The sequence below is a fragment of the Pezoporus wallicus genome, unplaced genomic scaffold (assembly GCF_028554395.1).
Source record: "Pezoporus wallicus isolate ANWC-B61680 ecotype Strahan unplaced genomic scaffold, APGP_CSIRO_Pwel_v1 contig_3488, whole genome shotgun sequence".
In the NCBI taxonomy this organism is placed as follows: Eukaryota; Metazoa; Chordata; class Aves; order Psittaciformes; family Psittacidae; genus Pezoporus; species Pezoporus wallicus.
Window position 1 is genome coordinate 1,673,086 of NW_026635397.1, and position 27,681 is coordinate 1,700,766.

The 27,681-nt window shown below is 50.4% G+C and overlaps 1 protein-coding gene across 7 annotated transcripts; it reads right to left on the bottom strand.

The window, feature by feature from the left end:
• Positions 1 to 27,681, bottom strand: MLPH (melanophilin). Of its 7 annotated transcripts, none has more exons than XM_057422939.1 (17): positions 27,161 to 27,681; positions 22,952 to 23,173; positions 22,599 to 22,735; positions 20,751 to 20,789; positions 19,667 to 19,761; positions 18,357 to 18,485; positions 16,607 to 16,799; positions 15,242 to 15,402; positions 11,040 to 11,108; positions 9,138 to 9,329; positions 5,676 to 5,870; positions 3,442 to 3,597; positions 3,254 to 3,346; positions 2,799 to 2,864; positions 2,590 to 2,647; positions 1,114 to 1,211; positions 1 to 781 (listed from the first exon to the last, which is right to left on the bottom strand). In XM_057422939.1, the coding sequence occupies exons 1-17, from the start codon at positions 27,268 to 27,270 to the stop codon at positions 755 to 757; spliced, it is 2,040 nt and encodes a 679-aa protein (XP_057278922.1). In that variant the 5' UTR covers positions 27,271 to 27,681; the 3' UTR covers positions 1 to 754. The 7 variants fall into 7 exon arrangements, with proteins under 7 accessions (XP_057278922.1, XP_057278913.1, XP_057278938.1 ...); XM_057422930.1 differs by having other exon boundaries at positions 11,025 to 11,108; positions 27,161 to 27,680; XM_057422955.1 differs by lacking the exon at positions 18,357 to 18,485 and having other exon boundaries at positions 11,025 to 11,108.

Consider the following 27,681-nt stretch of genomic DNA (forward strand, 5'->3'; position numbering starts at 1 on the left):
CCTCTCTTCCACCTTTCTTGCCACCACTTCCCACAAGCCTTGTCCCACTCACATCCTCACATGGTCATGGCTGCTTCAAGCATGGTGGTATGAAGCCTCAGTGGGTGTTTGCATGGCTTTGTGCAAAGATCTGTTGGCCAAGGGATCACTGGGAGGGAGCCAGCATTGCTCCCACCCTGCTTTGCTGCTCAGGGAAGGGAGGAGATGCTCCAAGGGACTTTGCAGGGAGCTGGGACCAGCAGTGGGATGCAAAACCCAGACCAGGATGCCTGGGTCTCTGCTCTACCTGAGGTACCCAAGAACATCCTGCACTGTCAGCTCCTGTCCCCACTCAGCACCAGGAGCTGAAGAGCAGGAACATGCACTGACAGCTTTTGACAAGGTGTCATTGCCCCTGGTCCCCATGCTGGGAAGCCACACTGGCATCCAGCTCCCTCTGAGGAGCTCACTCCTCTGCACCTCTCTGGTCCCCTTGGTTAACCTGATACCAAAAAGCAGCCTTAAGCAAAGGTCTCATGCCTGCATCCTCCCATGAGAGCCCCCAGCCATGGGTCTGCACCCCAGTGCCTTGCTCCTCTCCCTGGCAGCTACCAGCAAGACTTCCTGCCCACAACCTCTGGCTCCCCTCCTGTCCAGGGCTTCAGGGAGAGATGAAGATGGGAGAAGGAAGAACAAGTGTTGTGGGGAAGGAAGTGAGGCTTTGTGCTGAGGTCTTGCATCAGTGAAATGCAGTGGCAGGAGGGTCCCCCTCTCCTCAGGACAGGTGGGTCATCACAGGCTTCTGCAAGGCACCAGAGGGAGAAACCTCAGCTCACCACGGTGCCCACACACACACCAGGCAACACTTCTTGCTGCCCCTGTGTGGGGCGAGGACCTGCCCCATCCCATGGAGCCACCCAGGCAGTGGGAACTCAAAGGTTTTGTTTGGTCCCTCTGCCCTGGGGCTTAGGACACGCCAGACCTCATGGGGCGATACCCAGGCATGCCTGCCACCACTGGCCAACACCCAGAGCTGAGGGCTCCACAGGCTCAAGGACAGCATGGGAGAGACAGATTGCTCTAAGTCCCATGTGGGGCCCAGCCAGCAGCCCTCCTGGGTGGCTTGGTTCGTACCGCAAAGAGCCTCTCCACTCTCCTGTTCTTCCCGTTGGGGTTTCTCTGCGTCAGGGAGCCGCGGTAAACAGAGTTGCGGTCAAAGGAGTCGTCAAGACCTGTAGTGAGAAGAGAGGTGGGCAGCAGGTCCTCACCCACCTCAGAGAGGCTTCTGTTACCCACCAAGTCACTGGGGTTTTACTATCCCCTACTGGCTGGGGCTTTGTATGTTTCATTGCACTTCCCTTTCCAGGAGGGTCGGGGGAAGCACTTTCACAATAAGGAAAGAGAAGCTGCTGCTATAGAGGTTCCCAGAGCATCGTGAGCTGGGCCAGCCTGCCAGTGCTCAGCTGCCAAACCCTCTGCTCTGGAATCCTCCATGGACTGGCCAAAGCCCAGCACAGATGGAGCTCTCACCACTCAGACCTCTCTTGACCTACCAAGTCTTTTCTCTGACACCAACTTGCTCCAGCTGCACTTTTGCAAACCCAACTTTGCAAGTAACTGACCCACAGAGAGGGTGCTCAGGAGATGGAATCTCCTCATTGCCCAGTCCAGGCAGAGGCGATTAGGTTTGCCTGGTGACATCCATCCTATTTGCACATCTATCTCCTTGTGGGGCTGACATGTCACTCAGGCTGCCTTTGCCTGTCCTTTGCAGAAAGGAGAGCAGATGACTCCTCTTCAGCTTGAGAAGAATGGACCTTTCCACCTACCATCCTCAGCCTGGGAAATAGCACTGTTAATTGTCTGCATGCGTAGGGAAAACAGGATTCATCCTCTGCATTAAAGGATCTTTCCTCCTTTCATCTTCCATTACCTGGAAAGAGACCCACTCTTTCTGTCTTTACGCTTATGAGGCGAGATAAGAGAGAAAAAGAAAAGTCATTTCCTCGTGGGTCTCATTGATATGGGTCAGGATGAAACGCTTCCAGTGGCTGCCCCTCACCACGCAAGCTGTTGTGCCAAGTTTCAGGTCACCGACTGCTCTGAAGCATTCCCAAGCTGCTGTTTGTCATAGGTGGGATGTGGAGGGTCTCTTGCCCCCACCAGACACCAATGGATGAGCCAGCTGGATAATAGGGTCAAGGATATCTTCTCTGAGATGACCAAGCAAGGAAGAAATTGTTATCAGAATAGGTGATGGGCTTAGGTGAGGCTTTGAGATCTTACAGCCAATGGGATGCCACAGGTAAAATCCCCTTGGACTCTGGGGTGGCAGAGGCCAGGCTGTATACAAAGTCCTGGCTCCTGGAGGACTGAGCCAACTCAGCCTGGTCTCTGCTCTCCTATCACCATCCCCATCCCCGTCCTGACAGTTCCTGCCTCCTTTCTAAATGGTCCACCACAGGTTCCCTCTCTCCTAGCAGGAGGCCATGAACACAGGGAAGAGGATTCTCCAGTGCAGGGGGATGCAGAGAGGACAGAGTGTCCCCCCAAACCCAGCCCCATCCACCCACAGTTCCCCAGCTCCCATGGCAGATCCTCTGTCCTTACCAGGAAGGTCGAGGGGACTGTTGAACTTCCTCCTGAACCCCTGCAGTCCAGGCATTGCCTGCAAGAGATGGGGAGCAGCCTGCTGTGGGCAATGGGATGGGAAGACAGAGGTCACCTCTGAGGCCACTGCTTTGAAAGCAGCTTCCTGGACACCCCAGGTGTCTCCAGGCTGGATGCTGAGCTGCACACACCACTAAACGTGTACTCACTTTAATGTCATCCGAAGACTCCCCGGGACTGCTGCTGGTGGCACCAGAAGAGTGGAGGCAGGCAGCCTGTGGACAGAGGAAGGCAGGGGTTTCTCTCTGGGTGCAGGGAGCAGACAACTTTGTCTGCTTTCCTTTGCATTTTCACCTCTTTTATTTAGACTGGGCTGATCCCAAGGTAAGCAAAAGAGGCAGTGCACTGCTGTGGCCCAGTGTGCCCTCCAGCAATCCCAGGAAGAGCACCAGTCCCAGACACAAAATCCTCCCTTGATGCATACAGGGAATCTGTTGTCCCCATCCTTACTGAGACATCTGCTCTCGGAGCCTTGGGGCAGAGAACCACGCAGCGGGGAGGGAGCTGGGCACAGCAAGCCAGGCGGCCCCTCACAGTGCCCAGTGGCAGCAGCAATCTGTGCATCACAGGGCTGGGATCTCTCGCACACCCCCTCCATGCTCACCTGCCCATTCGACTTCTTCCTTGCCTTCTCCACTGACTTCACTGTCAGCCCCGCAGCTGACAGAGCTGCGATCCGAGATTCAATGTCTGAAACCTTTAGAAGGAAAAAGACCATACAGAGGCTGGTTCCACCCCTGGCTTCATTTGCTGTCACTGACTGGGCAAAGCAGCTCTCAGCCACGTCCTCACCTCATTCTCTGCCTGTTGCACCTGAGCAGCTGCTGAGGCCACTTTATCCTCCAGCTCTGACAGCTCCGAGTCAGTCGTACCACTGTGCTGAGCCCCTTCTTCGAGCTCTTTCAGGGTGCTCTCAAGCCGGAAGGTCTTCCCAGCAGTCAGATACACCTGAAAGGGAAAAAACCCAAGCAAATCCACACACATTGCAGCATTAACCTCCCTGGAGCTCTCAGTGTCTCTGCAGCTCCTGCCACTACTTTATGGCTGCTTTCTTGCCTTGCAGCACAGGCCATACCAGCCAGCTCTGGCAGGGTTTTTCATCTCATTTCCTCCCTTCCACAGGCTTTTTGAGAGCAATTACTAACCCAGCAAAGTGGTAAAATGCTCAATGAACAGAGGAAGGACCAAAACTCGGTGACCTACTCAAGAAGCATCAGCATCTTTATGCCATCTGCTCAGAGGGGAGGCAGGCACCTGCAAACCAGTGCAGGCTGCCACGTCCCGTGGTGTCAGCAGGCTGGGAAGTTGATACACTGACATTCCACATCCACTCAGTCTGTGCTGCTGGGTTGGCTGGGAGTGGGGTCAGGGTGTGGGAGCTTGACCCTGGGCTGTTAACTGACCTGCAAAGGGCAGTTTGACTCAGGAACTGCTCCAAATACACAGGAATGGTCCCAGCAAAGCCCCAGCAACATGCATGCAAACAGAGCTCAGGAGCCATGGGGCTGCTGACTCAGGATGCATGGTGCATGGGAAGCAATGGGCTACCTTTGCTGCCTAGGTAAAAAGGGCAAAAGGACCTATCTCAATAAAACCACAGGCTTTGTTGTCACTTGCCTCCTCCTGGGCTACTACAAGGATGCAAGTCCAAGAGACATTTGTATGCAGTCACATAAGATGATCAGATGGGTTGTGGCCACTGTTTTGCTGACTGAATCCCAAATCTTAGTATTGCCAGTGCAAGTCCTGCTCCTCCAACCCTCACTGCTTTTCCTGGGCCAGGTATTGCTCAAGACTGCCTGGCAGGAGCTCCTGGTATACCCTGAAATACCAAGTATCCAACCCAACTCACACCACTCTGTTCCATAGGTCTCTCCCATGGCAGTGCAAGCCCTGAGGCCATAACAGATTGGAGACATTTATGGGTGCTGTTTGTGAAGCAGCTCAACCTGTGAGTCACAGGGACACAATTTGTTGTTGAGCCATCAAACTCTCCCCGTGCCCTCTGAGGTGGCATGGTCCAGGAGCAGAGCATCAAGCTGTGACTCAGCCAGGGCCAGGAGGGAATGGCAGGCTGAGCATGCACCCCCCAGGGCCATCTCTACCCATCTCCTTCTCCCAGACCTGCCATTGACAGCACTAAGTCCATAGATCACATCCTTCCCAGCCCTGTCCCCTCTTCTGGGAGAGGGGGAACGTCAGACCCTTCATGCAGACATCCCTCTTTCCCTGGGACGCTGCATTTGGCCAGAAACCAGTTTCTGAGCACACTCTGCTGCTAGCAGCTCACTGCTTTTATGTATAAGCTTTCCTCAATAAGAGAGGAGCCACAGTGTGTTATAAAACCTGGCTCCCCAGGATGTTTCTGACAGCGAAACCTGACCACCCATGGAGATGCAACTCTTTGCCCATCCTTGAACTGTTTCTTTGGATCCTGGCAAAAGGCACACGGTTTCCCATTTTGACAGGGAATTGATTTATATGGGTTTGCCATAGCCAATTGTTGGCGTTTCAGTGCCACACAAACCCAGCAGGAGATTGGGCTCTATATGTGAGCTTATCACCTGCATGAGCCCTTCAGCTCTGGACACAAGTCAGCATTAGCAAACAGGTAGGGCATGCTATCCCTGTTCATGCAAGCCTTGTTAAAATGCAGTGCTGGGCAGGAGCCAAAGTGAAGCAGGACAAAAGATTCTGCTGCAGATGGAGTACAGGGCTGCAGAATCCTGCAAAGCAGCACTACAGCAAACTGAGGACTGCACTCATCCTCCCTCCCTGGCACTCAGCCGGGGAAACCAGGAGCCGAGGCACAAGGGAAGCAACAAGACAGAGCATCTGCACTTGCTATTGTGCCACCCCCCTTGTAAGAGAGCCCTGGCCACCATCAGGCAAGAGTGGACTCAAACCCCTGTGTCGTGCCCATCCTTTTAGCACTGGCCTACCCACTAGTAGACAACTTTGGGGGTTTTCCTCCGTATTCCCCCCTCCCTGCTTGCAGAAACCTCTCATGAACTCCAGAACCTTACATTTTCTTCAAGCTCACGGTATGCTTCGGCCACCTCCTTCCCATCACCCAGGCTGGGAGGATGCCCTGCGGGGAGGACACAGCCACCGTTGCACTGCCTCTCTCCATGCAACAACTCACACACCGCTTGCTCCGTGGCGTTTATGGTTCTCAGCACTTTGACCGTGATTTCGCTCAAAGCCTGAGCTGATGACCTCTGTGAACGCCAGGTACAGCCAGAGCGGAGGGGGGGACAGGGAGAGAAATAAGGACATTAATTTAACGTGGTGTGCAAAACTGAGCAAGTCGGGCATCAGACCTTCAGGAGCTGTAGAAAGATGGAGAAGTAATAATTAAAGGGCTTACGCTGCTCCTGAAGGGCTTCCCACTGGAAATGGATGCCTGGCTAAAGCAGAGGCTTGTTCTCAGCCCGTGCTTGCTGGGGGATGGCTGTGACAGAAGAAGTCATCTCAAAAGTCTTGGAAAAGAGGTTATCGGGGGATATGTCACTCACCACTGCTGTCTGACAGCAGCAGCACTCGGCCACCTGAAGGCCACTCAGTTACTCAGCAGATAAGATCTAATTGCAGCATATTGCTTTCCACTTCAGCACGGGTGCAAATAACTCCAATAACTCCTGGAGTTTGTGGCAAAGGTAAAAAAGAACAACTATATTGTATTGCCACACTGCCAGAACTTGGGACTAATGCCCCCTCTGCCCACCCCAAGGAGCACTGATGGCAGTAATGCCCTTAAGTGCTGCCTTTTGCTTGCTAAGGCATTAAGAAAATGTAAAAACAGACTGAAGAAACTCATGATCTCTCTCTCAACTGATAATTCCCTAGAAACCAAGGAGATGGGGTGATACACGCCCTGGCAATGAATAGTGGTGTTTACAACCGCATGTATTTCCAGGCAGGCTGTCCCACAGAGAACCAGCTTGCTCAGCACAGCTGGTATTTTTATCACTTTATGGTCCTTCGTGGCACAGCTAAGTTTTTCACATTTTCCATTAGGACCATGTGCTTTCATTGCCGTGTTCCCCACTTCAATGACTTCCTCCTGACTGGGGAGGAGACTCACATAAACCCAGACTCAGAATCATATAAAATCCAAGCCTGGATCTATTATAAGGAAAGTTGCTGTTAAAAATCACATCCATGCTGACACAGCCTTTAAGCAAGGCTGGTTCATCTACATCACTGCTGGCATTTCTAAAGTATTTTCAGTGTTACAATGAAGCAAAAACCTGAATTTTGTTTAATTTCTCAGATTTGGTTCCACTTGAGTTGTTGCAACCCAGCTGGGGTCCTCTTTGCTTAGGAGCTGTCATATATAGCTCCTGTGTTACCTACCTGCCTAGAGTCCATAGCCATGCCTGTATCTTCCATGTTTCATAGATGAGCTTTGGTCAAAGAACGCAGCAAATCTGGAGAATCCAGGCTTCATTTTACAAGAATCAAGAAGCTCACACAGATACCCCACTAACATCTCCCTATTCCTCATTGCAGGTCAGGGTGAAACTCCATCTGCTGCAGATCAGCAGCTCACTCAAGAATTAACTTCTCTTGGCTTACCACTTAAGAATTAAGTTATCTTGGTTACCACTTATCTCCTGTGCTGCATCTAATTGGAAATGGCTACTAAGAAGATGCGCATTGTTCAACACATGAGGAGTAGCTAACTCTGGCTGCAGCAATCACCTAAAAGCAGCTGTCAGGAAAAAGGGGGCATTCAAGGAGGTTTCTCAGTAAGGATTCAGTGCACTGGTGATCCAGTGGCAGAAAGAAAACAGCAAATGGTACCAAAACCACGAGGTAAGCCATCCTGGGAACAGCTGCTTGCTCTGATCCTGAGATTTTACAGAGAGCTGTGCAAAGACTCAGAGAACAGTTTGGGTTGGAAAGGACCATTAGATCATGCAGTTCCAATCCCCTGCCACAGAAGGGGTATCTTCCACTGGGCTAGGTTGCTCCAAGCCCCATCCAGCCTGGCCTTGAACACTGCCAGGGATGGAGCATTCACAGCTTCTCTGGGCACCCTGTGGCAGCGCCTCACCACCCTCACAGGGAAGAGCTTCTGCCTGATCTCCAGCCTGAACTTCCCCTGTTTCAGTTTGAACCCATCACCCCTTGTCCTCTCACTACAGTCCCTGATGAAGAGTCCCTCTCCAGCATCCTTGTAGCCCCCTTCAGACACTGGAAGCTGCTCTGAGGTCTCCGGCATACCTGACACAGACTCACTAAATGCACAAAGTGTGTACACGCAGCCACACGTCCAAGCAGCCAGGTTTTGCCAAGTGAGGCTGAGGAACAAAAGCCTATTAAAGAGAGGCCTTGTGGCACCATGGAGGTCTCTGCAACCTCAGATGAAAGGAGCTTTGCAGGAGGAGAGGGGTAGCACTCCGGTGACGGATGTGGAAGAGCAAACACACAAATCCTCCACCCACGGCCAAGGCAGAAGGGAGGGATGAACAAATAAGCCATTAGAGACCTAACGAGAAACACTGACCTCTCCTTTCTGTGCTAATGGACTATCTCAGGAGGCTCTACACAGCTGGAGAGACGCAAATCTCCCTTTCTGAGTCACCTGGGCTGGATGGGTTGCTCATCCCCAGGGCTGTCACCCATCCGCACCACACACACTGGGTGAGGCGAGGGTGAAGCTGACCAGCCCCTCTGTCTGCTCATGCTCTCAGGCCATGGAAGCAATTCCCCATGTGAAACTACACACAAATGAATGCCTGTCCAGCCATGCTGCAGGGATATGCAGGGGAAAGCAGACCTCCAAAACGCAGACAGCACGCAGGGGGATAAATCAGAGCTACGCTGGGCCATGGGAGTGATGGATCCTCTGGCGTAATGTGAATGGGACTGGATGAAAGCAGTGATCCCTCCTCTTCTCCCTGGCCATGTCCCCAAAGATCACCCACCGTACAGGGGACAGGAGCCAGCACACTGCTAAAGTACAGGAGATGCTGATCTAGCTGGGAGGAAGCAGGACCAGGGATATGGGGCCTCAGGAGCAGTGAGGCCTGGATGAGACATTTCATGTTGTAGCAGGTGCCTGACAAAGGCTACCAGTACTAAATGACCAAGCTCTTCTCCCACCCCAGGACTCTCTTCTCCACAATGATATCCAGATCGTGAGACAGCTCTTCTAAACAGATGTGGAGGTTGTGTACCTCTCCAAGGTAGGCAGCAGCCTGCAAGACCTCTAAGAGACTTTACTTTTGACTCTTGGATGAGACTAGGAGGGACTAGAGAACAGTGAAAGGTCCAGACCCAACACCCTAGCACTGCTCTATCCCTTGACACTTCGTTAAAGCAGACAGCTAAGCCATACACACCACAGCCCTGGGAGGCATTGAGGTGAGATGTGGGACAGAAGAGTTGCATTATCATGGTGTAAACCATAAACCACTAAAAGCAGAAGGAACCACAGATGGAGCCTAGAATGGTGTGGGTGGGAGGACACAGATTACCTTTCGAGCATCTCTGGTCATGTCATCACAGGAGGGACTCATCTCTGGTTTCTTTGCTCTCTTCTTTTCTTCACGATCCTCTTCTTCAGTAGAGACTTCCTTGTCACTGATATTACTGGCTAACTCCTCCAGCTTCCTCTTCAACTCCTCCTCCTCTGCATCAGGATCAAGCTGGGAGTCTGGGGCTGGAGACTGAGGGAGCAGAAGAAGGGAGGTGGATAAGGGTCTCCTGTGTTGGACAATGGAGCATGCCCAGGTCCAGAGGCACTCCCCATGGCTGGTCAGGAGAGGAACGCAAGGAGTGCAGCCATTGATGGACTTTACAAATGGAGCTGTGTCCCAGCTCCATGCTGAGGAGCACAAATCCTTGACCTGAAGGAAATTCCCCACCCCCTCCCCAACTTACTTGTTTTTCCCTGTGTAAAATGGCATTTGCCAGCTCCCCCCACCCCCTCAAAAAACAAGATGTACCCAGGAGATCTGGGGCCCAAAATCTCCAAGTTTTCATCAGGAATCATGATGTGGCTGGTGGCTGCAAGGGTAGAGGTCACAGCAACCCAAAGACATGGTCCACCAGGGTGAGGGATGAAGCCATGTGAACTGCTGCTCCCCGATGTAGCTTTGAGAGCCTTTAAGTAATCTTATTTGTCATGAGAACACATGCAGAAAACTTTCCTGTAGGACAGATGGCACAGTTCCACCCAGCCCTGTTATTAGATGCAATTCCTGGTACCAGGAGAAGAATCCTATTAAACCTCCAGACGCTGTAAGGGATCTCTAGAAGTTACTGAACTTGCTGTCCCTTGCATTAAGGCAGGAATACAATTATCCATGTCATCCTGATGGGTTTTTGTCTAAGCTGCTCTTACCCATCTTGAACAATTGCATCTGCAGCAGGCAATCTTTCTCCCAGGCAACCTACTCTCAGGCTCTGCTATCCTTTCTGTTAGAAAGCTTTGCTTTATAGTTAACCTCAACCTCTCCTGCAGCAGTTTAGACCCATTGTCTCTACTCTGATATGCCCTAGACATGGGAATAAAGCACAGGCACATGCAAAGGTGCACATCTCCTACTCTTTCAGTCAGATTTACTGACAGAAACACTGAATGACTGCAAACATGGCCATGCCCATCACAGTCTTTAGTATAAAGAAGAAATTGATCTGTTTCATCTGTCTCTAGGGGACTTCTCTGTAATTATCATTGTCTATTCTATTGAGCCATCACCTGCCAGAGCAGCTCATGGTGATGGCTTCACACAAAGGAAGAGTACATAGTTTAAAATTAGAAACCCCAGATCAATGTTAAATGACCTAAGGATTCACAGATTCTACACTGCTGCCCAGCTGTAACTTAATTTAGCTGTTTTCTTCCAAACTTGATGGCATGGTAAGACAAGGGCAACTCAGAAGAGATTCAGAAATCCTTCTTGACTCAGATCTCATTGACAATTACCAGGTGACTTCCTCATATGTCCTAATTGAGTCTCCCATGATTTCAAATGAGCTGTCACAGCTCTGCGGATGTACCAACACCCACTTGACAATACTCCTGCAATCAGCATTACATAGAGTACCAGCCTGAAACCCAATCTTCCTTGTGCAGAATGGGCAAGGAAGGCAATAGCTTGCACAGGGGCCTAAAGGTTAAGCTTGCTTCTGATTCTGTCCTGCCATGCAATGTTTTCTAAGGCACTCCATCACCTGGAACTATAGAAGGGCCTCCAAAGCCAACCCAGGATTAAACTCAACCAACCTGGGTCATTTTGTCTACCTTCTTTCTCCCTGCAATGCTGGCTGTTTCAGAGAAGCCTCTTCAATGATAAGGGGAAGGGCCCAGCACACCCCAAGGTCTCTCCCTGCAGAGTGCCCTGGCTTTGCCCAGTTACCTCCTCAGAGCTCACCAGGATCTTTTCCTCCAAGCGGTTCAGCACACGTTCGATTGCAGACATGCGTTTGTTGAGCTCATGGATCTAGAGGAAAGGAGAGATAGAGCAGAGGAGTAGAGAACAGCCCAGCCACCACTGCCAGCAGTGAGGAAACTGTGCAACCAGCAGACGCAAGCAAGCAGCAAGACACAGCCACCGTGGGCTGAGCTAAAAGGCATTAACAGTTACTGTCTTTAAAACCAGTCCCTGCTACACTGATGAGCCCCAGGAGGTGCACAGCCTCCCCTCACATCTGGAAAGCTCAAAGTGATGCTAAGTACCCAGCACATCTCAGTCCCACCAAAGCATTGATAGCTTTGATTCAGTGAACATAAAACCACATCACTGGCCCACTGTGTCCCTTGTCCAGGCAAAAGCATCAGGCTGTAACAAAGCCATCTATTCTGCCATCTTCACACGCTCTCCCAAATTCAAGTCAACACAACCTTCACTCCCCACTAACACTTTCTTCAGGCAGCTACTACCTCATCACCCCCTGGCCAATATAGCACTGGGAAGGAAGAGGGAATAGGTAAAAAATTCCCATAGAAATTCCAGATAGAAATAATAACCCTGCAAGCTTTCCCAGCACACTGCAATTTTCCAACTTTTCCATGCATGGGTTTACAGAGATGCTTGTCTCTCTCTCCTCCCTTGCTCTTCCCATGAAGAAAGGGGCACGGAGAGAAAAGCAGGGAAGAGAACAGACAAAACCCTGAAAACCAAAAAGCACAAGAGCCAAGACAAACTGTTGTGGTTAAACCACTGAAAACATCAAAGAAAGCTTTTTCCTCCCTTTTAGAAGTGGAAGTTTTGATTTCTTTGGGGAAAAAACAATAAATATCTTTCTTCTTTGATCCAAACAAATAAATTACAAATGATGAGGAATACTGCCCATCTTTTAACACGAACTCCCACATCACTGCTGTCCTGAGTGCCTGCCTCCCACTGAAGCAAATGCAGTAAGTAAATGCAGTAACAAAGAGATGCGAGGGCTTGGCTTTGTTTTTGTAACATTTCCATCCTCTCACCCAGTTTTTGTGCTTGTGTTCGATTAACTAGATCCTCACAACAGCTTGGAGAGATCACATCTGCTTTAGGGAAGATGAACATAAACCCCTGACACTCTGGAGAGCAGAATGCTGTAATTACCATCCCTAACTGAATGCATCTTTAAGCAGCATTAAACCCACATGCAGGAAGCAACCCGATCTGTCTCTAAGTGGTTTCTCAGTACTGTTTAAGGCCTGACTCTTGCTTTGCTCCCAGCGGCAATGAGCGATGAGCTGAACACAGGCACTACTCTGTCTCCATAATGCAGAGGCTGGGAGAGGTCAGAGCCTAATACATGTTCTGCTGTTGATGGGCTACAAGGGTAGGAGCTTGCTTTTGTTCTCCCTCCTAAGTAAGGCTGGTTTTAATGCATGGTGGTCATCCTGTTAGTGTGCATCCCCACTGGGCTGGGCTGCCCTGCACTGTGTGACAAAGGCTTGCAAATGCTGCTCTGTAGTCAAACAGTTGAAGTGAAGAAACTTAATCCAGGCCCCATAAGGAAGCCAGCAGGGCAAACTATCACTTGCTGCTGAGGAGGGAAGACAGGCTACTCCAGCAGAGGTGCTGCCTCCAGTCTCTCAAATACCCAAGACCTTGAGCAGAAGCTTAGTGTAAAGAAAAGGAGCCAGACAGCACCAAAGCTTTGGGAATCCACAACCACTGAGCTCCCTTGAGGTACAGCAGAGGGATTTTCAGGGAGGAACTTGGTAAATTGTCTTTATTCCTTGTGCCTTGACCCTGTTCTTACCTGGCTGCTAAAGACTTAAAGCAGAGACCTACCTACACAGTTGCCAATTCAGGGCTTCTCTTCATGTCCTGTCAGATTTAAGAGCTTTGTTAAATAGTGGTGGGTTTTTTTTTGATGCTGTTCTGGCACCTTGAGCTCACAGGGCCAGGGAGCAGTCTCTGCCTTTGTTACTGGAGAAGCTGTGCTCCTTGTTTGGGACTGGACAATGTATCTGCTCCAGGATGAAAGCAAAAGCAATTTTCAGACCAAACAGATTTTGACAAACTTGCACCTAATGCAGTTTTAAGAGAGGGTTTTCATCTGTGGGGTCAAAGTGATGCAGGACAAAGAGCTGAGCTCCTCACCTCTTGGAACCTTCAGATGCCAATAAGGTGTCTACCAGGAAAACATTGCTTTTGAAGCGCAGCTATGGGATTCAATAAAGGGTTAACAGGAGTTAACAAACATGCTTCTGGACCCTATACCCTACAAGCCAACATCTTGAATTGCCACAGGGCACAGCCTCTGAGAAGTGCAGCACCAGGGTGACCAGTCGTACTCAGCCACCCTTAACTGTCCCCTGGGATGTCCCATCAGGGGCTGGCATACCCCTGGGAAATGCCTGTAAGCAATTCAAAAGCCATCACTTCACTGCTCAGACGAATGCAGTTGCTCCTTGCTGTCCCCAATCCCTCCTGGTCTGCCTTTGCCCTCCTGCCAGCCTCAGCCCCTCCACCTCCTCCAGTGTCAGCACCAGGGGACGGATCCCAGCCTCTTCTGAACCTCTTCCAGCTCTGCTGATACCACAGAGCTGTCCAGCACTGAAACCTGAATGTTTTTGCCTTCTTGCTTCTTAGGGCTTGTACCTGGCTTCCCCTTGGCCAACAGTGACAGCAACACACGTATGCATCATGCTGAAGTTAATGGCCCAGCACAGAGGCAGGTCTCTTCCTGCTGGGCAAGGAGAAGGCTCAGAGGATGGTTGCTAGCTGTAAACACATCAGCAGCACAAAGGGCAGGAAGGATGAAAGGCTATTTAAGCTAATGAACAATGTTGGCATAAGAGAAAATGGGCTTAAATTGGGAGTGAGAAGACGTCTTGTAACCATTAGAGTTATAAGGCTCCACAGCAGCCTTAGTGCTGGTGTGATGGAGCAAACCACCGGATCACACCGGACCACCCTGAGGAGGAGCTTGCCCAGCTGACAGAGGAAGTTACCTGAAGCATTGGCAGGAATTTGACCCCATTTCCCCACTGCAAAGCATGGTGCGAATTTCGTGCCTAATGTACCATGGTGTCATTAAGGATACCCAGTCCAGGGCTCTCCCATTTACTGCTGACTAAAAAAGGAATGACGCTTGCTGATTAAAAGATGTGCTGAGAGAAGTAAAAGACAAAGAAAAGGTTTCCCTGCACAGGCAGATGAAATGTTGCTGAGTGACAGCTGTGGTTACAGATCTCCCCGCTCAATACACAATGAGGGGTCCAGGACGTGCAAAATCACTGCTATGAGCAGAGACCGGTGATGGCTCTCTGTGTGCATCTCCATTCAAACACCACCCTGCATTTTGCTGCTCAAGGTCTGAGGAATGCTTTACCATCTCTCACCACCCATTACCATTCACAAAGGTGGCATCAGGAACTGCAAGTCCTTGTCTGACAACTAAAACACAAACTTACAGCCTTTTTGCCACCTTTCTCTAGACTGCTCCCCCTATTATCATCATTCAGAAGACTAATGTGACAGGTTGTCCTGACCCAGTCCTGTCAGGGCAGGAACACTACTCCTTGCAAAGGAAGATCAGGATCTTGATGCTTATCAAATATCCTTCTCCAAACCTCTGCTGATCATAAAGCACCAGTCATTCAATTAAAGAAAGCCTTTTTTGGGGACACAGGAAACTAAAGGTAACTTGCAGAGTAATAAGGACAAGCTGAAAAATTAACAGGAATGAAGGAAGGCTCCAGGCATCATGGGCAGAATGAAGCACAAAACAGTGCCTGATTTTCTCTTTGCCATGACCGCCTAAGTGGAAGGGCTGGAAGGAGAACATGGGAGGGGAAGCACAGAGCTCCAGGGTACTTCTGAAGAGGAGAGATCTTGTGTCTACAGAGACCTGGGACCCACTCTGCTCCCTCTTGGACCTTCACATGTGATGCTTGGGTACCAAACCATCCCTGCGCAGAAGGGGCAGGGGCTGTGTGGATACTGAGGGGCACTCCAGCTTTTCTGCTCAGGCTGCATATCCATGCTGGATGGGAGCTTACCATGGGTGCACCCCAGTTTGCCATCACTGCTTCTTTTCTCCTCTGAACCATCCTGCACCTTCTAGATAACAAGCACTGTTCATGGCAAAGGAAGCTTGGCCACAGGCTGGTTCAATGGGTGTTTGGTACCTGGCTCCCAGAGTGGCTGGCATTCTCCTGGGAAGATGCTCTGTTACGTCGCTTCATGTGATGAGGGGGGTAGGCTGGGAACTGGGCTTCCTTCATGTCCTCATCAGAGGTGTCCATATCTGCAGAGTACCGGGACCGGAGCTGCTCGCTCCAGGGGCTGCCTTTGGAGAGAGAAGAGGAGGCTTCAGCACAAAGTTCCAACAAACTCATACCCTTGAGTTCCTTCCTGGAAATTGGCCCCAGCTGTAAACAAGCAAATAACAAGGCACTTCTCCAGATCACACCTTCTATGCTTCAGCAGGAAATGCTTCTGTGGGAGACACCAAGGTCAAGGATGGCTATGCTAGACCAGGCTGTAGTTCCACTCGCTGCAGCCACACAGCACTGCTAAGTTAGCAGTAGGCACAAGGGGGATTGTCCTTGCTCTCTCATGCCCCAGACAATCATGTCCATCAGTAAAAACTGCTACTGCCCTCCCAGTTTTGTTGGAGCCCAGGTTTGGACACTGTCCTTGACACTGAGTAGTGGAAGATGTTTAGTTCAGGCTAGAGGTACCAGTCTAGGATGGAGCTTTTAAAAGAGTGGAAAGTCTTATTCTTAAAGGAGAATTTCAAATGAGACAAAACCAATGACATAAAATGGAATGAACAAGCCAATGGGCCCTGCTGCTGCTGTGTCGCTCCAGTGGGGCTTGGAGTGGACACTTACAAAGCACGCAGTAAGGTTTACTCAGCATTTCCTACTCCCTTGAAAATAAAACAGAGTCACTGGAGACCCAGAAGGATATATCCTGCAGCTGCACATGCACAAGCCAATATCCAGCCTTTCTGGGTCTGCTGTCACAGCAGGGAAAGGCAAATTTGTTATCTGCTAGGGTATTTCATTCAGCCTGACAGTACACCCTGCCCAGCTACACAGATGCTACTTAGCAATTCCCAGTGCTTGCCACCAGTTGCTTTCCAGTCTCACTACAGCTCAAGTCCCCTTAAGACTACATTTTCTGCACCTACACCATCCTTTGGCAAGAAGCTGAACTCATCAACTGCTGCCTGCAGGAGGAAACATCTCATTGTTTCTAATAGTGTCCATTTGATTATATCTAATTTCTACCCCGGACAAGAGCAGTGCCTGTGAGAAGGACACCTTAAGCAAGGCCCCTCTGACTTCGTGAAATGAGCTTGTTGGGAGCAAGACATGTGTTCCCATTACAAATTGCTTCAGCCACAACATATTTGGTCACAAGGTTTTTCGTGGCTTGGAGGTTTTGGGTATTTTAACAACATCAAGGACATTTTCATTTTGTTCCACCTCTTGCAGCCACTTGTCCTCAAAGGACCCAGGAGAAGCCTGTCCAGGGACACCTACCAGGTCTGGCATTTCTTTCCAGGCTCCTTCTCCGGGAGTTGACGGTGAGCCGAACCTCTGTGCTGAAGTGTTGCTCTGGAGGGATCCTGCCTAGTCCCTGCTCCTGCAAGATGTGGTGGAAGACCAGATCCGCATCTGTGATTCTGGACTCCTGGGAGACATCTTCAGCTGGGTTGGGGAAATCTGGGAAAGACTGAGATGAGGATTGCTGATGAGCAGCTGCCTGGGAGGACTGCTTCCCTCTCCTGACCTTCGATAACCGCTCCTCCCTTTGTCCTTCAACACCTGCATGGATTGAGCTTTTATAATGGCCTTGCTAATAACCCAGTTTGAAGACTGATTCCCTTTGCTGATGAGCCCTGAGCAATTCTCCTCATCACTGCCAGGGGGCACTGTGAAGCTTTACAAGCACTAGATACATCCGGGCTGCAAAAGCTCTGGTCGTTCGAAGCTCAATGTCCATATTCAATCACCCCTGCCCCTCAAATACTCAGCAACTGATAAATGTGATCCAGATGATCTTAGCAGAGCCCAGCCCTCCTTAGACTCACATTGATTTTGCTACATAAAGACAGGATTACATAAAGAAAGAGTGAATCTAATTGTATGCCCCAAATTCTTATCATATTGTATGGAGCTGTGCGGATTGCTTTTCTTTTTAAAGCCTATGTTATGCATCTCAGCACATCCCAGTAGAGTGTAAAGCATTACAGCATCATGAGAAGGAAGAAGGAGCTCTATAACATTTTAAAAGTGAAATTTCAACAGGAAAGGGAAACAGAAGCAGCCCCAAAAGCTTGATCTGAAGCACCTCAGGCTGGAAGACCTTTTGCCACATGCAGGGCAGCCCTGTCTGTGTTCCTCTCAGAGCTGGAAGGTAGGGATGCTGACCCCCAGCCCTTGGTGGGATCCTGGGGTGCAGCTTACTGCTGTTGCTCATGCTGGAGCTGTCTGTGTATCCTGCTCCTGGTGAGGAGCTCCTGAGACACACATGAAGTCTCCTACAGAGAAATAATCACTATTCACAAAGTTTTTGCTCTCCCCTCTGACTGAGTCCCCCACCCTGCAGGTGCCATCACTGCAGTCACACTGGCTCTGTGGGATTTATCTCCTCAGTCTCACAAAAGTTGTGTGCCGCAGGAAACTGCTGGCCAAATACATCCCCAGTGCCACCACATGGCAAAACCAGCCCCAAACTGGATAGGATGACGGCAGAAGAGTCTGGTTTCATTTTATCCCTTGAGTGAAATTATAGACTGATTTGGGCTGAAATGGATCTTAAAGATCATGCGGTTCCAACACCCCTGCCACGGGCAGGGAGACTGTTTAGTAGACCACGTTGCTCCAAGCCCCATCCAACCTGGCCAAACTTCCTCACCTTTAATGCAAGCATGAAACAAACTCCCCAACATCTCTACAACCCAGAATACTGAACCTCCAAAAGCTCGCTGGAAACCGGGGTGTCACAGCCTTGGGATAACACAAGGAAAAGCATTGTCTGCAGGGAGCAAAGAAATCTGCAGGGAAAAGGCCAGAAAACCTTCTATCTCATCTTACCCTCATCCTTGGCTCAGTCAGATGTTCTACTCCTGACTCAGCCTGAGGCAAATGACTTCAAAATGGACAAAGAGAGAGCTATGGGGAGCAGGGACTGGCACCACTGCCTCTCAACACCAGCTGAAGAAGGGGATAGCAGAGGTAGCAAGAAGAAAGAAGAGATTAAAGGAAACCCCCAGCACTCTCCCAGTACCTGGAAAGCATCCGGGCTGCTGGCTGCTGGAGAGAGCTGTGCAGACTGGCGACGAGACTGAGCAGAATACTCCGAGTCCACTTCAAAATCAAAGGGATGCACAGACAGCAGGCGCTTTGTCTTGCACATCTTAGTGTGGGAAGTGCAAGAAAGGAGAATTCAGCATAAACCACAGCTGATCTTGAAAGGAAGTGTGAGGGAGGGCTCTTGTCCCCTCAATGTGCCCCAGTCTGCAGAGCATCAAGTAAGGCTCCTGCTTCCTGCAGAGGCACTTTGGGTCTGACACTGTCCTGCTTGCAGGGAGGCAGGTTTATAGGGCAGCCTGTGTTGGAGTCAAGGAAAAGTGGATTCCTGACTTCTTGTCTCTGGCTCAGGACTGCTGCCATAAGCAGACAGTAAGAAGCTCTCTCCTGGTTTATAAAGGTACTGAGGAAAAGCTGAGTGAGGATACAGCTCAGGGAGAAATCTGGGAGATGCTTTTGATATCTGAAGCATCTCCCCATCTTCAAAGAAAGGATGCTGCTGGCAGATCTTCCCAGATATCTGGGAGGTCATCAGCTGCCTTGGGGCAGGAACAGCTTGGACAAGCTTCTAAGTCTTCAGAAGCAGATCAGAATGAAGCATCATAGAATCACAGAATGGTTTGAGTTTGAAGGGACCCTAAAGCTCATCCAGTTCCAAATCCCTGCTGTGGGCAAGGACACCTTCCACTAGAGCAGCTTGCTCCAAGGCCTGTCCAACCTGGCCTTGAACACTAGTATGTGAAATGCAGCACATACCTGTATCCATAGACTTAGATGACATGTATGTAACAGCACGTTTGTAGCTGTAACCAGCAACTCAAACATACTGACAGATTTCACACATGCTACAGGGACACATACTGTTCCCATCAGGCTCCTTAGTCTGTGCACATAGTCCCAGAAAAACCCAGGAGATAATTCAGTATACTCATGGACCCAGCTGTGCTTTGCTACTCTACCATGTACTTCTTCTTCTAGTGAAAACCACCCCAGGTGGGTTCTCATTATATGGGTAGGGGCTGGGACTGTGATATTCATTAGGGACATTCTTCATGCCAGGAGTGGATCTTTTTTACAGAGCAGAAGTGTTTGTGGCTTTACTGACTTGGTTGTTTCTACACAAACTGGGAGAGGGGCTTACCTCGGAGAAGGAAAACAGAGAGAGAGGCCCAGATCTGAATGTGACATAGAAACCCACTATCACCACCACCACCATGACCCAAGGCAGGCTAGCAGCAGCTGGGGGCACAGGGTGAGGAGGAAGGAGCCACAGAATGAAACACTTACTCTGCTGTAGCAATCTGCTTCAGCTCCACGAAGGACATTGTCTTCACCATTACTGCCGTCCCCAACATCACCACTGGTGAGGAGCTGGCACTCACCTGAAGGGGAGACAATGGCATGCTGTGTAAGGGCATCTCCTGCACCCCATTCCTGGGGAGGTAAGTGCCTTCTGTGGTGATCACACCATGCTGCTTATATGGAATGAAAAAGTCCAGATTAGAATCCCAGCCTGGTTTGGGTTGAAGGGACCTTAAAGCTCATCCGGTTCCAACCCCTGCCACGGGCAGGGACACCTTCCACTAGAGCAGGTTGCTCCAAGCCCCTGTGTCCAACCTGGCCTTGAACCCTGCCAGGGATGGGGCAGCCACAGCTTCTCTGGGCACTCATTGCTTTCCCTTCCAGATGTACGCTCTCAAAGGCGTGGAAGTGACCACTGCAGGAAGAATAAGGGCACCCGCATCGCAGAGAGCACTCCAAGGTCCACCTGAGTGACTCTGGTGTTTGAAGGCAGCACAGTTCAGCCTAACACAGCTCTGCTGGTAGTCCTGATTCCTATCAGCCAGCTCTGCTGTCAGTGACTCATTCCTTTCTGGTCCCCATCTTTGTACCCAGCTCACTGCCAAGACCAGCACTACATTGGGAACAACACAAATGCCAGACCAAGTCCAAAGTCAAGGTAGGCAAAATGTTTTTTCTTTTATCAAATGGCAAGGTGCGGTGAATTTCTCCTGCAAGGGCTCCTAGGGAAAGCAACCTGAGGTCTTGAGTTTTGTGGGTCCCTTAATAATACGGCCAGCTTCAAGTGTATGACATGGGTGCAATTGAGATGGTACTTGCAAGCTTCAAGTTTGGCATGTAGCTAAAAGCCCTGTTGCATCCAAGTCCTACCCTTTGACACCCCAGGTGTACAGCAGTGCAAGAGACAGATATTACAATCCACCTCCACTGCAGTGGAGAGATGTCTTCCCTGGTCCAGCCACACCAAACCATATCGGAGAGCTCATAGCCAGAGGGTGTGAAGAGGAAAAGACATTGGAAAGCTCTCTTGAACTGCGAGTCACATGCTGCAATTCTCTTTCATACTCACTGTTAATGTCTGGCAGGCTGTAAACTCTGTCCTGAAGACCTAAATGGAAAGAAAAATTGTGGGAAAAATAAATAAGCGTATTTTCTCCAGGTACCTCTAAAGAACAAGCCTCAGAGCTATGGTTAACTGAGTTCTCATTCTTCAGCCATCACAAGGCACAGTCATCAGAAAGTCATCAAAAAGAGAGGATAAAAGAAGCACTCTAAGAAAGGACATGACTCAAAGATCTTATTGCCATCACTTCCATGGACCTGATGCAGCACGTCTGGAAGTGCAGCAGCAGATATCCACGTAAAATGCAGTGGTTTCACATCATTCTGCTCCACCTCCTGCAGTCAGAGATAGACCCCAAGAGGAGGCTCTTGCTTGCTTGCTTAAGAGTAAAGTCAATACACTGGTGCTAATGAAGTAATAACAATAAAATAATTCATCTTTAAAAAGACATCAGACTCTCAACATAAAGAAACCTAAAGCACTGTCATCCTCAGAATTGGCTTGGCTTTCTTTCAGATTGTCCTTTCTCTGTGGTCTGATGTGTTTTCAGACTGAATGTTGCATGATTTGTCTCTCAGTGCATTAATTGTATATTTAATGTCACTGCCCTTCATGCTGTGGTTAGTTCTGCCATGAGTGGTCTGGATAAGGTCTGGGTTGGACCAGCTGAAACAGCTCATGTCTATGGCATTTGTCCAAACTTTTCTGTGGCTCCACAGAAAAGGGGTAAAAATCCACATTGGCTTTCAAAAGCAACACACAAAGTACATGCAAATGGCAGCCAGCAGCTACTCAGTGAATAACACTGTATTGACAACAGCTTTCAGCATATGTTCAGGCACTATTGGACCAATATCAGAAACACTGAAGTTCCTGAGAGCTCTGAAGGAAATAATTTTGGTGAGAGGAAGCTCAATAATGTTGATACTGTTTGTTCAGTGCCAGACCATCACCAGATCAGCTGTAAAAGTCATTAGATCAAGGGAAACAGTAAGTGCTGCCTTATTCAGCCAGCTGGATGTACTGGCCCTGCAGGTTAAACTTGGGTTAATCTCACAAGCTCTCCCCAGTGACAAAAAGAGCTAAAAAAAAGAAAAACAAGAGCTGCAACTCTTATACACAAACTGCAGGACGGGAGACTTGTTAAAACAAAGCACCAGATATTCTGAAATCTGTGGTGAAAATGCAAATCTTAGAGTTAAAAATCATAGAATCATAGAAGCAAGGAATGGTTTTGGTTGGAAGGGGCCTTAAAGCTCATCCAGTTCCAACCCCCTGCACAGGCAGGGAGACCTTCCACTAGAGCAGGTTGCTCCAAGCCTTGAACACTGCCAGGGATGGGGCAGCCACAGCTTCTCTGGGCACCCTGTGCCAGCGCCTCAGCACCCTCACAGGGAAGAGCTTCTGCCTAAGAGCTCCTGCCTAAGAGCTCATCTCAATCTCCCCTCTGGCAGGTTAAAGCCATTCCCTTTGTCCTGTCCCTGCAGGCCCTTGTCCAAAGCCCCTCTCCAGGTTTCCTGCAGCCCCTTTAGGCACTGGAGCTGCTCTGAGCTCTCCCCTTAAGGAGCCTTCTCTTCTCCAGGCTGAACCAGCCCAGCTCTCTCAGCCTGTTTTCATAGTAGAGGTGCTGCAGCCCTCTCAGCATCCTCCTATAACATAACACATGCTGTGCTGCTTGCAGTATGAGCAAAGAGCTCAGAACCTCTGCTTCCTCCCCAGGATGTTTTGAATGGTCTGGAAGTCAAAGGCACTCAGAGCAGCATCAGTGCTCATTTTCCTCGGTGCATCCCAACACGGTGCTGCGCAAACTCCCCATGTGCAGCAGGCCAGGAGGAACCCCAGTGCCCTCCTCACCTAGAAACGCAGAGTTGTTGCCATGTCCCGGCTGCAGCCTGCCGTAGAGGGACTGCAGCACTTTGGCACTTCCAAACCTCTTGAAACGAGATCTCACATGTTCATAGTACCACTCCAGGGAGCCGATCTTCACGATCCTGCCGAAAGAGACAGTGCCCATACAAGGTGAGCAAGTCTGGCCACACTCGTGGTGACCAGACCCTCACCCAGAAACCATCTCCTAACAAAATCAGTTTGTTTTCTAGTCAGCAGAATTGGTTTCTAAGCAGCATAAAGGGATGCTGAGTTTGGGTGACCCATCCTGAGCCTCAGCCCCAAGGCTTGCCCTGCCCTTCACCCTCTGTTGCAGGTACCTGGAGAGGCGGCAGGGATCACAGACCCAGCCTTGCTCCTTCTTGTTGTAGCGGCTGCAGTTCTTGCAGGTGTAGAAGTGGCAGTCCTGGCACTGCCGCTTGCTGTTGAGCAGGAACTTGAAGGGCTGGAGGCAGTGGACACAGTGGGTTTCGTTGAGGTGGGACTGATTTGTCAGGAACTCTCTCTTGCTACTCTCCTGGTTGATCTTGCATTTTAGCTCCCTGCAAAAACACATCCCAAAACACAGGAACTTGGTTTTGTGACCGTTTCACTGTGAGCTCCCACATGGCAAACACCATCACACCCCTATCATTGTAGCAATGATTTTCCAGAGAGCATCCTGAGTCCCACAGCTGGTGGAAACCACTGCAGGGCAAATCCAATAACTGACATATCACCGATTACATAAGCTGAACAAAGACATGGGCTCCAGAGTCTAGGCAGGCCAAAATACATTAGGACCTGCTGCTGTTGAGATTGAATTTGGTTGAGCCAAAACCTGTCCCATTTTCTTCACAGGTTATTGGTCAATTGATCAATCCCAGGAATCTCAGGAGAGTGGCTCCTCTCAAATTGTCTGGCTGATACCAACCCAGCACAATCTTTCAGCTGGGAATGAAAACCTTTCTGAATTCTGGGAGGAGGGAGGAAAAACAGTCTGAGATTTAAAATGACTAAAAGGGGTTCTAATCTAGTATTTCGGTGCTAGATTCAGCCAACGCTTTAAATAAAGGCAGAAGTGATGTGCAACGAGGTTCTGGCTGCTCAGAGAACAATAGCAGGAGATGTTCATGACAGTCCTGTGAAAGACTGGCCAACACAAGTGCTTACCAAAAGCACCTTCTCCTGGCAGTTCATCACTGCAGGCTTCCTTTGCTGTTCAGACCTGGCTGCTGTTCAGAATGCTAAACAGCATTCCTTTGCTGTTCAGAACAGGGGCTGCAGGTCCCCATTCAAGAAGCTACCTGTGTGAGGCTGAGCCCCCGGTGACGGCCGAGGCCAGCTAAAATGCGTGCCAAGCTGGTGAGAGCCCATTGCACTTCCCAAAGGTTTTCTGTTTGTTCCCTGCCCCACGCACTGCTTCAGGTATGTTTGCTTTTGGGGCCATGCCCAAGAAGCAATGTTTGAGTTGTAGGGAAGGTCCCTAGAAGGTTGTTTTCTGCCCAGTCAGGGTTTTGAAGCTGAATTTTCCAAGGTAGAAGTCAGCCTGGGCCAAAACCCTCAATCAGTCATGACTGGAGGCTGCTTCAGGAGCACAGTCTGGACCACAGGCTTCTGGTGGTGCTGCCAGTGCCCCCCAGGCAGCAGGGGCTGACGCCAGGCTGACCACAGCAGGAGCTGTGTGGTGTGGCAGCATGGTGCAGGAGCATCCATGGGAGCAGTGATGTGACTGGTGGTGAGATTGATGTGAAAGCAAATCAAGCTAATCTCTGTTTAACCACATCAGTTTGCACATGAGGGATCAGCTCCTGGGGTTTGTCGGGGGGGGGCGGGATACAACGCAGAACTTTTCTCATCAGCTCCCTGCCAGCACCTTGCATTAACTGAGGATCTGGAATGTGTAAAAATCAGTATAAAGCCTGAACGGTGCACCTAGCGTTGCATTTAAATATTCACAGTGTTCTGAACAGCTTAGTGCAAATGCTCAGCAGTAATTTACCTGTGGGTACTAAAAACAATCCCCCACATAGAAAACCTTGGGTTGGGCTCAGAGCTCCTTTTCCACTCCCATGCTAAGGCTGTTTCCAGCAGAATCTGATCTTTCGGGACTGCTTTTTCTGGTTCCCAGAGACCGGTCGGATCCCTTCGCCTCCCCTCCCTCGCCCACGAGACCTGCCAAAGGAAGGACAAGTCTCAACCAAACCAGTTTAAAACCCACGGGGACTGCACACCTCTTGTCTCTTCTTGCTGGCAGGAACACAAGCCAGCCCTTTCCCTGCTCTGCTCATGGAAGAATGAATAGGCTACTGTGGGATGCCAAACTGCAGCGGGGTCCATCCAGCTGAGCTCTGGAAAGACACAGAGAGCTGTCCCCCAGAAATGGGGCTGCTGGCAGGGATGTGTATGGAAGGAACCAGGGAGAGCCCCCACAAAGTGGCCATTATTTCATTTCTTGGGCAAAGCATTCCTCTTGCATGGCCATGTGGTTTCTGGCCAGCTGAAACCTTTGTCCATTGTTGGGGAGTATCTTTAGCCAAAAAGAAAACACAGAGAAGCAACAGAAAGGAATGAAAAAAACCAAGCTGGGGGAAGGGGGGGGGGGGAACAGGGGAAAGGGAAGAAATCTTTAAGGTTTGCATGTTGAGACGAGCCCAGTGAATAGAAAAGCCAATGAATAGAAAAGTCCGTGGGGGTGGTCAGAGCACAGGGAGCAGGGTGAACGGCTGCAGGGTCTCCCACAATGTCACATCATGTCCCAGCTTGTTACAGGTAGAAAATGCTCTCACAGCTTCATGTCCAGCCTGCAGGAGTGTGGCAGGTCCCTAGACTGGTGGTCTACTCTATGCCAGGGCATTATAGAAGCATCTGATGTCTGGCTTTAGCTTGCAGAGAGGCAACGAAGCCTGGGACCGGGTAGCGTGCTCTACCCCGGAGACTCAGGCAGTGCCAGGCGCTGCTGGGTTAACGCCAGCCTTCTGTGAGACACCAACACTGAAATGTAAAAGCTGTAACTGCTGGGACAGAGGGAACATTGCTCAGAAGCTGGGTACATGTGCCCCCTGCCTCACAGCTCCCGTTCCACGACACTCCATCTGGGAGCCCCCGGGGCATCAGAGGGGACCCAGAGAAGCCAGTCTGGCGCCAAGGTCAGCTAAGTACCGAATTCACCTTCCCACTCCTTTGCTGCAGGGCACAGCAATGTCTGTCCCCACCTCCTTCCTCCAGGCACAGCTCAGATCCTTCGCAAGGGAGTCATTCACCCTTCCCAGGGTGATGATGTGTTTCAACAGCCATGTCTGATCTGCCGTCCTGCTACCAGCAAAGGAAGGCAGCAGATGACGATACCGAGTTATCTCTGCCTCCTACACAGGGCGCGTTTTCTTAGGCAAGAAAAATATGTAATCAGGAGGCTCAAAAACATGAGTGAGAGCTTCCTGTGGCTGCTGGTGTAAATGGAGCGGCTCACACACAGCATGGTGTGAGCACACACCAGCGAGCTCTGGGGGGAGGATTCAACGGTACAGATGTAGATATCGAAATGCAGAATAACTGTCACCCCTCACCTCTCCTTTTGGCTCTGACAGAGCAAGCAATGAGCTCCTGGCCATCAGCACCAGCCGTGGCTCACAAAACCCAGAGCTAGGAGGGTAGGAGAGCCCAGTGGGAGTGCAGCACTGCCCAAACCTGGCCTGGGAGCAAAGGAATACCCTTCAGATAATACCCCTTGGGATAATAATGAGAACTTGGCCAGACCCTGAACGAGGACACTGCAGCTTCTTGAAATACAGTTAAGAAATTACTAAGTCCAGCGCCTGATGTAATTAATGAACAAGACCTAAACCCCACGATTTCTCATGCTAAAAAAATTAATCCGACCAAACATTTTTAGACAGCAGTTTTGTCAAATGACCTGTTTATAAGAGCTTAGACGATACATCCATTCGCTGCTCTAGAGACTTTTCAGTCCTTTCCCAATGTGTGCCCCCCTAAAACCTCCCAAGTATGGCACACCGCCCTGTGGAGCCTATTTAAGGAAATTATGGTTTACTTCTCCTCTCAGTTATTTTTCCAGAATCCTTCAGGAGTCTTTAGACTCCCAGGACCCACTGATCACTGAGTAACTCTTGTGTCTTAAACACACAACTATCATCACATGAAACAAAAGCAAGGTTTCAAATCCCATCCTTTGCTCCAACATAAGGTCTCCCCGTGAGAGCCATGCCAGCATCAAGCCCCACAAAGGCATTTCCTGAGTGAGGCCCGCATATGTGTCCCGATAAGCTCCCGTAATGACATTGATCCGCATCGCCGCTGATGGCACAGCGCCAGGTTGCACCTTTGCAGCCCGAACTTGTCACCTTGACGCTGGTAACGTCATCTATTCACCACTACGTTTGATTTTCACAGCTTGGTCCTGGCTGTTCCTCCTCTCACACAGCCTCGATGCATCGCCTGATTCCTACAGCCTACCTGCAGGAGTGCGTACAGGGACCCACAGGTCCAGCTTGCTCGCACCCAACCTCGCGGACCAGAGAGCAGATACTCACTCCAGCCGTTCCTCCTCTTTTTTCCGCAGATCAAAGTCTCGCTGAACCACTTCCCAAACGTGCTTGGCTTCTTCATCCGTTAGCTTGGAGAGGTCCAGCTTCCGCCCCATCGTCCCGGCGACGGTTGAAGCCGGTCCCGTTACTCACTACCCCGAGTGCTCACTCTCCCGCGCCGTCGGATTATGTGAAGAGAGAAAAAGAGCTCTGCCCCACCTCTGTGTCCGCCCATGTAAATGGGCAGAGATGCAGGCAGGCCACCCGGTCCCTGGCAGCACCGCAGCCGGTCTGCTGGGTGAGCCAGGCTTGGAGCACGGCTGGCACGGTGCCTATCGCTGCGGGTGACTCCCGGACCCGGGCGGGCAGCCCTGCCTGTCCCCGCGGTCCTGCCCACTGCTGCAGGCAGCTCCAGACCTGGTCCGCCTCGCTCGGCTGGGGTGGAAGGAGATGTTTGCTCTCAGCGAAGCCGTCTGCTTTTATGCAGGGTGTGCGAATCAAGTGAAACTTCCAACGCCTCCGGGGAA

Bases quoted from the DNA above. Each gene is read 5' to 3' on its own strand.
- MLPH (XM_057422930.1), bottom strand. From the start codon at position 27,270: ATGGGGCGGAAGCTGGACCTCTCCAAGCTAACGGATGAAGAAGCCAAG. The intron at 1,212-2,589 runs GTAAGGACAGAG...TTCTCACTACAG, and splicing joins CAGTCCCCTCGACCTTCCTG to GTCTTGACGACTCCTTTGAC. The intron at 782-1,113 runs GTACGAACCAAG...GGTGCCTTGCAG, and splicing joins GAGTGGAGAGGCTCTTTGCG to AAGCCTGTGATGACCCACCT.